Below are 12459 nucleotides of genomic sequence, written 5' to 3' on the forward strand. Positions count from 1 at the left end.
GCTCATTCCTGCACCGTTTTGAGCTGATACTATGTTTTGACCCTAAATGGCTTCTTTCTCAATTAGTTAGAACTCCAAAGAAGATAACAGGTGTAAAGATGGCCTCTCCATCCAACTTCCAACATAGACTAGAGAATACAGTCAGCTCTTGTGTCTAATATTCATTACTAATGCAAGTTTTTACCTACCATTTGGGAAGTCACTCTAGGGACCACTAGCTGGAACCCATCATTATCCCCAGATCAAGCCCATCTATGTCCTTCATGATCAATGATACTATTTGTGGGATGGGGAAGATACTGGCATGACTTGGGCAAAAGAGGGCATGCTGGGGCGGATGGAGAAGGGGGTTGAGGGAGGAGAGTGCGTCTTATTTGGTCTCGACAGCAGGGCGGAGAAGTTTCAGTTCATGTAATCAGAAAACAGAGCCATGAGGCTTTTGTCCAGATGGTATCAGAGTTGAGTTCAAGGCATTTTGCCTGGTATTAACATGCAAAATGGATTAGCAGGAGGAAAGCTAGAGTCAGGGAGCTAAATATTAAGGAAAAGGAAATCTCTTGTTGGGAACTTCATTATGACCAAACCAAAGTCAAGGGCCCAACCACATCTCATAAAATCATTTCACCTCTACATCCGACAGTATCAAATCGCTTGTCTACACATTCTGCACGTGCTAATGCAAAATAAGGGGGCATTTGTGTCATTTCTAGTAGGAGAGATGCCATAAGCTTCTAATGGGCAGACATTAGACCTTTCACTTTCAAATCCCTGATATTTGAAAAATAGTAGGTCTTATAAAGTGCTTACTGAGTGGAAGAATGGAAATGAGAGTGAATAAAAATAACATAAAACATAAGAATTGAGAGCATACAGCTTTTCTTGAACAACGAGTCCAATGACAACAGACAACTCTAGGTTCCTGGCCACATATGCTTTCCTCTGGAACAAGGGAGTATCTCATCATTGCCTTTCAGAAGAGTTACAGGGCCTGAATCCTTGCTATGAACGAGAAGGTGCAGGAAAGGATTTGCGCATTCTGCCCTCTCCAGTACCCAAGTGGGAAGGGAAGGACTTGGAGATAAGGGTAAACTGTGCTTTCCTTCAGCTGGTAAACATTAGGCCCACAAGGCTATTTCTTCATGCAATGGGAAATGCATCAATATGGGGACCTTTTGAAAAAAATCCTTCTTACAGTGAAAGAAGGATTTTTTTCAAAGACAGATAGAAAGTTTCGAAAATATCTCAGTAAAATACATGATGACAAGTTTATAAACCCAGAAATGTCAGTAAATCAGGAATCAAGGAAATAGGTTGTTGGTAGTAATGGATCATCCGCCTCCTGGGGAACTGTGGACAGAGTCAAAGGTCAGGGCAAGGCAGCGCGAGGAACATCCCCAGCATGGGGGGCCATGAGCAGGGACGCCTTGAAGAACCCACTCAAGTCAAGCCAAAACTGGATAAGATACAGCAGGGCAGCTACTGTAAGGTTAGCACCGGGAGGAGCCACAGAGTGAAAGCTAAGAGATTTAAGCCAAAAGGTCTTGAATGCAGAGGCCTATGAGCAAAACTTCTTTGAAATGAAAAGGAATGGCTCCCTGGGCTGCTTTGGATGGCGGTTGCCCAACTAACCCAGAACTTACTTCTTCTTATTTTTAAGCACTTCATAAACCTATGGCTCTCTTGCATGGCACATTTCTAAGGGGAGGCAATGCAATGAACAGCAACAACAACAACAACAACAAAATTGCAGCTGAACTCTGCTTTATCCTGAGCAACAAGAATAGGAAAAGTACTTACGTTCCACAAAGTAAGAGCTGGCATCAATCTTCCAGATGATCTGGCCCCGATGAGAACCATTGACTCCACGGTTCTTATAGTCCAGAAAGTTTTCTGACAAGACCTCATCTAAATGAATAGCAGAACAGAGAAATATATTAGCTTACAGCATATTTAGAACAAAAAAAGAAAGAAAGAAAAAGAGCAAAGGATATTAAGGCTATCTCCAACTCAGCCAAAGAAAAAGTACCTGGAATCAGAATCAGAAAGCTGAAAATATCCTCAGATACTCTCTAAACCAACTCCTTTATAAGACAAGACTCTCCCCACTCTGTGATACTCCTAAGCTCATCTAGCTGGTTCGTGAACACTTCCCAGAACACAAAATGATTGCTCTTGTAGCCATCCATTTTGCTTTTGAACAGCCCTTCCATGTGTGAGTCTGAGTGTGAAAATCTCCCTAAAACTTTCAGTATCTGGTCTCTATGGGGGTCTGTGAATGAGCCATAAGGAAAACATCCAATCACACTTTCTATTGGGTCCCAATCATCACAGGCTCCAACCAATAGCATTTCTTCTCCAGCCTGAATACCATCATCCTGTAATACCTGGGACTCGTCCATGATTGTGTCCATCCATCCTTCATGCACTCATACATTCATCTATTCATTCAACAGATACTTATTGAGCTCCAACTGTCTGTCATGCTGGGGAATATGCAGGAGCCACAGTTGGGCAAAACCAAGATGGTCCTTTTTGAACTAAAGCTTACAAGCAATTGAGGATACAGACTTGAAACACCAAGTAGAGAAATAAAGGTACTATTACAATTTGTGTTAGGGGATAGGAAGGAAAAGATCAGGGTGCTCTGATGGGGAATTTCAAGGAGGGAGGCCAGCAGGGGTTCAGGGAAGTACCCTCATCAAGGGCAGAGATGAGGGTGGATGTGTGGAGGGCAAAGAGAGAGGTCCTGATGCGGTGTCCAGGGCTCAAGGTCAGGGAGAGCCTCCTGCCTGGTAGCACTGAGAGGAGCTTGTGGGGAGACGATGTACTTTTTCTTTCCTGCTATTTCTCTACTCAATACAGTGCAACAGTCAATATCCTTCCTATAGCCGGTGTCCAGAGAGGAACACAGCATTCCTGAAGAGGACAGATCTCTGAAGACCTAACTGACTTCCTCCTCTCTGGCTCTAGACCTTATGTTTCGGGGCAGACTAAGACAGAGATAAGAATTTACTTTGATCATCCATGGTGCCCTGGTGGTTTCCTCTTCACCAAAACGTAACCACTTGAGCTGGATAGATCTGAGGCTGTGGGGAAACCGTATTTGAGAATCCAAATCGACCACAGTGATGGGAGGAATAAAGAGAACTCAGGGGCTCCTCTACAGAAAGCAGCTAGGTCATGGTTATCCTTTTTGCAACTAGGATATCCTGAGGTTCACATCCTGTATCTGAATGGACTGGGAGAACAGGCTAGAATGATGGCAGGGCTTGTAGCTGAAGGACCCAGCTCTCAAGGCCCTTTGTGCCGTGTACCAATGGCATCACCTGCAAAGTTGAGGGGGACGGGGCGGTGGAGTCCTAATAACTAGGACCTCCTAGTGGAGGATTAAATGAGATAGCTGGTCAATGTGCTTGTGACCTGCCATGCTGATTGCACATTTTGGCTGTCTCTTATTTGGTAAAGATGACTGGGCAAAGCAACACTCACTACCTCTGCTTCATTAATAACAAGAACTCTTTGTATCCCTCGGGAAAATCACTTGGTTGCAAAATTTGCCAGTCTTAATATTCACAGTGTGTGCTCACATCCCTGCTTAGGTTACTAAGATGATTGCATAATATGTCTTTTAGAGTAATTGCCTCCTTTCTGCAAAAAAGGTGTAATATTTTCCTAGCTCCCTGGGTCTTCAGTACAGATATAACCAGTCTCACATCCAGAAAGAGATTTGCCTCATTATAGCAATTCTCTAAGGAGAGGTATTTACTTGAATCTATCCACTCTGATCACCAGAATATTCATTTGAACAGTTACAATCAGATATCCACGTAACTAATACCTAGAAGGGGGATGTTCATTCATGCATTAATCATGTAATGATTGTGTAAGATTTCCTCCTCTTCAGGCAACAATGCTAAACTGTGGGGACATAATGGCAAGTAAGATATGGTCTATGTTTCCAGAAAGTTTCTAACAGATTTGGGGATTTATTCAAGAAAACAGACAATGTCCCTAGATTATAGTAAGTATAAGAATGGGTTAAATATCAAGAAAGCCCAGGGCCACAAATGAGAAAAGGATGGGCTGAGTAGGGGGGAAGAGTCAGAAAAGACTGAACTAGGACGGAGATCCATGTGGTTGTACAGGTTTAAACACGACACATTTGGGAGGGAGACAAATCACAAGAGACTCTTAATGTCACAAAACAAACTGAGGGTGGCCAGGGAGAGGGGTGTAGGGAGAGGGTGGTGGGGTTATGGACATTGGGGAGTGTATGTACTATGGTGAGTGCTGTGAAGTGTGTAAACCTGGTGATTCACAGACCTGTACCCCTGGGGCTAATAATACATTATATGTTTATAAAAAATTTTTTTAATTTTCAAAAAAAAGAAAAGGAAAAAAATAAATATTTGAATTGCATGAAAACATTAAAAAAACCAAACCAAAACAACAAAAAAAAAACCAAACAGGACACATTTTAAGAGACTGTCAATTGCTCCTAATAAATAGCCCATTCTCTTGCATTGACAATACTTCATAACAAATACCACACCAGAAAACAGAATAGTCGATATTCTTGTCTGGCCCATCTGTGCTGAGGTCAGTTCCTTCCCCAAGGTCATTTATGGCCAATTTTTAGAAAAGCTACTGGTCTTTGCATGGAAATCCAAATGTACTGTGGGGGTCAGATGCAGAAAAACAGAATCAGTCCAGACAGTTCATGCAGAAGGGGATTTAATGCAGAGAATAAGGTTTTGGAGACATGGACTCTAGGCCGGGCCTCTGTGAACAGCCCGAGAATAACAGAAAAACTCCAAGGTGCAGCTTCTGCCTCGCTCACAAAGACCTCATGGGAACTTGCTAAGTTCAAGGACCTCACAGAGCAGCTGCAGCCCATGAGCTGAGAATTCAAGGCAAAGAGTAGCACAAGGAACACAGCAGGGGGCTGCAGCCCTACTAGACCGCGACCAGCCCAGGGCCCAATGAGTACCTGCCACCTTGAAGAGAGGGAGCAGGCATAAGGCATCGTGGTGGAAAGCTGAATTTCTCAGCCACCGGCTAACCAGTAGGGGGATCCCCAGAGCTCAGGTCCTCCCTCCCCATCTTGCATAAGTGCACCTGACGAGGGGACTGGCGTGCATCTGAAGACAGCTGCACAAAAGTCAGAGACATTAAAGGTGCTGGGACCAGATTCTGCACCACCTGAAATGGATGGTGGGGGCTCAGCCAGGCCCTTTGCCACCCTGAGGACTGGCAGCCCCTAGACCCTATGACCCAAAGTTTTTTTTTCCATATTCTTTGTCATGGTGGAAGTCTTTTTTGGGAGCAATGTTTGTGTGGTTACAGGGAAATTTACAGCCCTTTGAGGAAGGAAGGCTAGGCTACCTTAGTAGGTATGTGATTTTACGCATCTTATTTAATCCCTCTGTGTCTTTCCTTCCTCGCTACAGCCTGGGTATATTATCAATACCTGCCCCAAAAGTCTGTTGTGAAGACTGAATGAATAATACAGGGAGTGGTCTTAGATCACCGTCAGACATCACCAGTAAGGAGATACTTCTGTTTATAGTCTGGGCTAACAATAGAGCTCTCTATGGCAAAGCTCTATGATGCACATGCAAAACCATAATAATAACCTGAAACATTAGCTTATTTAGGCCAGTGCCGTTTAAAGTTTTGTCATTACTCATTTTGTACAGAACACATAGAGATGTATTAAGTTTTTCAAAAGGAGATTATATTTGTTGAATGATATTTATTTATTCCGGTGTGTAGACTCCTACTCTTTGTTCCAGTCTATAATAGAGAAAAGATCTTTACAGGTTGTTAAAAATTTGTATTAGAAAGTTCTAGTGAAGTTTACTGAAACAGCACACCTGGGAAAAATGAAATGTACTTCTCTTGCTTTGTCTTCCAAATGAAAGCATAGGAGCTATGCTTTCTATGCCTTAATCTGTAATAGAAAAGACTATTGCTGTTGAGAGCAGCATGGACAAGTAAGCACAGAATCAGATAGAAAGGACAACTGATCCACTACATCTAAGCCCAACAAAGAAAATGCAACCTGGCTTCCACTTCTCAGAGGAACTCGTGCCTTCTGATAATCGAATGGGGGCAGAAACACCCTTCATTGAGAACGTCTGGTCTCTGATTAAAAGCACTCATGACAAGGACAATAAGAAAAATGTAATTTTTAGATTGATAGATCAATCTAATGGAAAGAAGAAAAGAAACAAAAAGAAAACACAGTAGATAAAGAATATGAAGAAATGATAAAAATAAATTTTAATGTAACAGTAAATACAATAACGGAAAAGTGCTATTCTGGCCAGTTAAAATCCAGAGACTCCTAGATCAGAATATAAAAGCATACACACATGCTACATTTAAAGAAAAGATGAAGTCTGAAAGTAAAGTAAAAGATTAAGCAAATATGAAGCAGAAGGAAACTGAGAGACTAATCTTAAATAGTTTTTAAAAAAAGAATTCAAGGCAAAGAGTAGCACAAGGAACACAGACAGATCTGTAATAATAAACTAAGAAATGGAAGTAGAAGAAAGATATGAAACATTTACGTAGCAGGTAATTCACAGCAACATATGCAAAGCATAGAATCTGCAGAAGTGAAGGTAGAAATAAATAAATTAAGATTAAAATTTATACATTTTTTACTAGCAATTTTTGACACACTGCATTCAAAAATCAGAAGAGACAAAAAATCAGAATATACCTAATTAAACTTTCTACATATTAAATACACAGGAGAGAGAGAGAAAAGTCCTTGGTTTGTAAGGCGCCCTGTGAACTGAAACTTGTGTGTATCAGAATCGTGTCCTTGCTCTGCAAGGTTCTTGGAAAACTGCTACCATTGTTACCTCAGCTCCTATGGAACTGGGCAAAATGAGGATACAGCCTCAGGACAAAGTTTGGGAATTAAGGTAATTTGCTATCCCACATCCAGAGACTAGAGCTCCCTGACAAGGTAGATCAAGGCATGAAGTCTCGATCAACAGGCATTAAATGTGCATTAAATGTCTCATCAGTTCAGTTCAGTAATTCTAGAAGAAAGTCCTATTTTCTCCTCTATTTTGGATAGGAAACCTGGAGCTCTGACGACGATACCTGGCTGGGGCCATACATTCTGGCCAGCCACAGGACAGGATTCTAAACAAGGTCGCACTGTCACGGAAACCATGTGATCTTTCCCCATTCTGTGTCACTAGGAGAGAGAATCCTTCATTACACTGTATTGAGCTCATGAACTACTCCCTAAAGGAGGGCAGCTAAATGGGATTTCACCGATGATGATAATAATAACAGGGTTGCTCCTGTTACTGCCCCCGACTCCACTGCGTTCCTGGCTAAGGACAGCACTGGGATCAGTGGGAAGGCCACACATCCCCCTCCACATCCAAGGGTCTCACTCTCTCCCCAGTCATGTTTGCCTGGGGAGCTTGAAGGTCAGAGCTGAAAGCATCCCAAACCCGGCCTCCCATGGGCATTTCGGTTTTCCTTGGATATGGAACGGCCCCCACTGGATACTGCACCAGGATGTGCTGAGATGTTCCTATGGGCAGCATGGGGTCTGACACCAGGCCAGGCAGCTCTGTGGCCTTGGGAGCCACTGCATTGGCTTCACTTCTGTGGCGAAATGACAGATTAAATTAAATCATCACCTCTAAAATGTTAGGTCTATGTCAGTGATCTGATCTTTGGCAAGGCACTGCGAATGTGACAGATATGTTACTAAGGACCTACAAATTATGAACTCTTAAGACTCCCAGATAATTTTGGATTTGAAAATTATTTCTGAAATGCTATGTTGCCGAAAGTGTTGGCGTTCTGCATTAAATAACTTCACAGTTATATATATGCAGCTACTATGAGGAGAACAAACTGTCAAGTTAAGATTCTAAGATGATGAGCTGTGTTTACTTTTGTCTTAGTCAAAATGTCACGTTAACACCGGATCTGATTCATTTGCAGTTTCACGACCTTCGGAGCCGCTGAACACCCCTTCCTTCCTCCGCCACCTTCTCTTTTCTGTGACGTGGTCTCAGTTTGATCCTAAGTCTCCATCCCTCCTCTACCTCCTTTGTGGGTGCGTCCCTGTCTCTGACAGAGACTTTCTGGTGCTCTTTTCTACACAATCCACGGTGACTTCCATCAACTCTTGGGGGGCCCATGACCTGAAACCTCCACCCCCAGCCCGGATCTAGGGCTGAGCTCCAGATCCAGCCACTCCTTCACTTTGGATGAATGCCCTTGGGTGTCACACCTTCCCCCCATCACATGTTCCTCCTCCAACGGTTCCCTGGCCTGGGAATGAATGGCACTGCACGAAGGTACAGCTTTAAAGAGTTGCTTCAGAACCAGATCTGTGGTCAAAAATCTAACTGCCTAATGTGCTGAACAAGTAACATCCATAATGAATGACTGAAGGTAGGGACGGATGGGAGGGAGACTGTGGAAAGACTGAAGGGTACAGATAGGCTACCCAAAGCAGCTAATGCTTAACTTTGGTGCACTAAAGCCAAGTAGAATTATGGGCTCGGGCTGCCAAATTGAGGGCTTTTGTGAAAGAAGCTAGAAATCTGGATTTCACTGTGAAATCTCTACACTTTACAATGTTGGTAACTAATCAAATTTAAAATAATATGGACTAAAAAATATGCTTGGGGGCTCTTATTTTACAAGCTCTGTTGTAGTCTGATGGTATCCAAACAATTTTACTCAAGAACTATTCTGAAGCAAATTAAATTTTACCTGAATCCAATTGATCTAGTAACCACGGCTTGCGTACAAATTTCAAAAATTACATTTCTCCATCTTTATAACAAAGAGTCTATTGTAAATAGGCCAGCCAAGCAGATTTCAAAACCTTTAAGAGAGCTAAAAATATTCCCTGATAGCCAGTCAGTTAGATAAGATCCCCTTTATTTTTATCAGATAAACAGGTCGTAAACTCCTCATAAAATTCACTGGTTTCTGTGATACTTCATGATATTAAATTGGGCATTTTGTGTCCGAATGTGTAGTTTGGGGTTTTTTTTAAGATTTTATTTATCTACTTGACAGAGACACAGCGAGAGAAGGAACACAATCAAGGGGAGTGGAAGCGGGAGATGCAGACTCCTCGCCGAGCAGAAAGCCTGATGCGGGGCTGGATCCCAGGACCCGGGGATCATACCCTGAGTCGAAGGCTGACACTTAACACCTGAGTCACTCAGGCACCCCTGAAATGTGTAAACTGCTCCACACACAAACTGACAGCAGAAGGCCTGGCCTCCCCTGAGTTTGATGGCTGACTCTAGAGATCACCTTCCCCCCTGCCCAGCAACCACAACTTCGCTTCGTAAATGCACCGATTTCCAGCACATCCGATTCTATCAGGAACAACAGATTAAATCCATGTTTCAGGTGAGTTCGAATGTGTGAGATCCGCTGACTTGTGCATTCTCCTCTCAGCTACCACTCTGCTCCTCAGCCTGCTGTGTGCCTGCTCTCACTGTACATCGAATCCAGTGACATCTTTTGAATACAAAGCAGTAAGAACATGGAAAGAGCAGGTGAGAAGAGGTGCCCCACTATGCTGGAAACGGTGAAATTCCCTCCACGGAGATGGGCGCACATCGCTCGTGTGTATGGTGTTGCTTTGGTCTTAGGAACATACGGACTTGACAAGAGGCTTGTAATACTAATTTATTCATAAGTAGAAGAGCTTCTACACTTGCCAATGGTAATGACGTTTGTGTCCAAGCATACCTGGCCCTCCTATCTTAGGATTTTCTTCCACTGAACGGAGGTAGCAAGAGACACCTCAGTACCTGGTCTGCAGTGTGTTAGAATCTGGTGTGTATGTGACACAGGTGACTGCAAGCTGTGTGAGTCTGTGACATATGAAAGCATACGTAAAAAGGCACTGTGAACAAGTGTGTGGTGTCCAGACCCTTCTGTCTGCAGCACACTGCGGGCTGGTCCTGCTAAGTGCACCTGACTCACCGATGAGATACATGCCAATCCAGTCTCCAGCGTCCACTTCCTCCTTGATGTCCCAGTGGATCACCAGGTCCTGTGAGTGCCCTATGGAGTAGTAGGAGCTGCTGACCATGAGCGTGGAGCGGCTGTCCGAGGTGACCAGGTCGGTGTCACTGGTGGAGCGGGGGATGGTGACGGTGCCATGAGGGCCGTTCCTGATGGCCATGCTGTGGAACTGGCCGGGGTTGTAGCTATGACGGAGCGGCTCCTTGCACCGGCGTCGATTCTGGGAGGTTCTGGATGGAGATGCCATGGCAGCCAGGCCTAAGAACCTGTTCTGGTACAGATTCTGTGGGGGCAAAGAGACAATGAGCGGGGGTGTGAGACCTAGTCCCGTCTTCACAGAGAGATGAACTGTGAGTGAGTAACCCTCCGAGGAAGGTCGGAACTCTGGCTCGGGCTTCACACAGCGGAGGCAGGAACAAGGATGCAAGCTCACCAAGGGACTGGGCATTGCCACACTTGGCTGGGGTCTGTCTCTCCTCACTCCCTCTAGCCCGGGGGTCTCAGAAGGTCCAGATGGCTCAGGTGGGGTGACCGCCCCAGACAAACAGCCATCTCTTGAGAAATCCAGCACCAATTCACTGAGAACAAGCTTTATCCTTCTTTAGGGGAGATCACAGTTATTATCACTGAACATTTTAGTGATCCCACCAGGATTCGAGACCCTACACACAGCCCAGAATCAAAGGTGGTCCCTGCATTACAGCTCTCCCCATTACAACTCTCTGCCCTACAGAATGTCCCCAGTCATCTGGGATTTCTATCAAGAACCTCTGATACCTAGGGATCTCCCAACACCATAATTTTCGACAAAATCCAATCTCAGAGGACTAGGACTCCCTTGGAGCCAATGGTACTGTAGAAACCATTGGATCGGATGAGGAAAAGGCAAGCTTTGTACTGTACATAACACTGAGCACTTCATATGAGCTGAGTGGATACACAGTGATAATAGCTGGATTGTTCTGGATACAGATGGCTTTTAGAACATGGAGGAGGGGCGCCTGGGTGGCTCGGTTGGTTAAGTGACTGCCTTCGGCTCAGGTCATGATCCCAGGGACTTGGGATGGAGCCCCACGTTGGGCTCCCCATTCAGTGGGAGCCTGCTTCTCCCTCTCTTCCCTGCTTATGCTCTCTCTCCCTGTTTCTGTTCTCTCTCTCTCAAATAAATAAAATTTTTTTTTAAAAAGTCTTAAAACATGGGGGAGAAACATAGCGAACTTACACAAGAGACCCTTTTTCGAAACAAGGAAGGGTGACTCTGACTTCATCAAAGTATATTAAAATAGGGATTTAAAAGTATCATTTTGGCCATAAAACCTGGCTATAAAATTACATGCTGGTCTACAAATAGGAACACTTTCATTTTTTTTTTTAAGATTTAATTTATTTATTTGACAGACAGAGATCACAAGTAGGCAGAGAGGCAGGCAGAGTGAGAGGAGGAAGCACATTCCCTGCTGAGCAGAGAGCCTGATGCGGGGCCGGAACCCAGGAGCCTGGGATCATGACCTGAGCTGCAGGCAGAGGCTTTAACCCACTGAGCCTCTCAGGTGCCCCAGGAACACTTCCATTTTCAAGAAGAGAAGATTAAGGGGGTGCCTGGGTGGCTGGGTCAGTCAAGCATCAGACTCTTGATTTCAGCTCAGGTCATGACCTCAGGGTGGTGAGATCAAGCCCTGAGTCAGGCTCCACACCCAATATGGAGCCTGCTTCAGGTTCTGTCTCTCCCTCTCCCTCTCCCACTCCCTGCTCTTGCTCACTTGCTCTTAAAACAAAACAAAACAAAACAAACAAACAAACGAACAAAAAACAAAACAAAACAAAACAAAACAAAACCCTCCCAAAAGACAACAGAAGAGAAGATTAAGGCCTAAAAACGGGTTGAGTCATGCAGTTTCGATCCCAGGAGAATTACTTATTGCACACATCCATCAAACCAAGTTTCTGTTTACAGGTCACGAGGCCCAGGCCTCAGCGGCCGTCCCCTCTGCTCTTGAGATTACGTAAGTCTGTTCAGCAGTCACTTAGGCCTGTACCTTTCCCATCCTCCAAGACCAGGGCCCTTGTAAAAAGTCCATGAACTTAATGAAGCACACTGCTGGCATTCTCCATCTCAGGCCTTAATGGCCATGTGGCAGGCCTATCCGTTGCTTCTTTGAGTCTCTCGTTAGGAATTCCTCAGGCCCCCCTGGCGGTAACCATGGCATTACTATAGGCAGAAAAGCCCAGACTTCAGAAAGCGTCTCATCACACTACTGACACCATATGGTCTTTTTTTTGGGGGGGGGGGGGGGGTTTAAGAATGCTTGTCATTGCAACAGTATGAAAATGGACAGACCAGTGTCACCTGGAAACCAGTCCTCCTCTCAGGAAGACAGGCAAAGCCCAGGAGCATGGGCCATCCACGCACTCAGC

General features: G+C 44.5%; 1 protein-coding gene across 6 annotated transcripts in view; it reads right to left on the reverse strand.

Moving 5' to 3' along the window:
* Window positions 1-12459, reverse strand: part of HECW1 (HECT, C2 and WW domain containing E3 ubiquitin protein ligase 1) — a 460363-nt gene that overhangs the window by 241825 nt on the left and 206079 nt on the right. For all 6 annotated transcript variants that reach the window (XM_032305360.1, XM_032305355.1, XM_032305359.1 and 3 more), the window contains 2 exons: window positions 10003-10327; window positions 1798-1905 (listed from right to left, as the gene is read on the reverse strand). In XM_032305360.1, the coding sequence (XP_032161251.1) occupies window positions 1798-1905; window positions 10003-10327 (433 nt within the window). The remainder of the gene's footprint in view (window positions 1-1797; window positions 1906-10002; window positions 10328-12459) is intronic.

This window comes from Mustela erminea, chromosome 11, assembly GCF_009829155.1.
Source record: "Mustela erminea isolate mMusErm1 chromosome 11, mMusErm1.Pri, whole genome shotgun sequence".
Classification (NCBI taxonomy): Eukaryota; Metazoa; Chordata; class Mammalia; order Carnivora; family Mustelidae; genus Mustela; species Mustela erminea.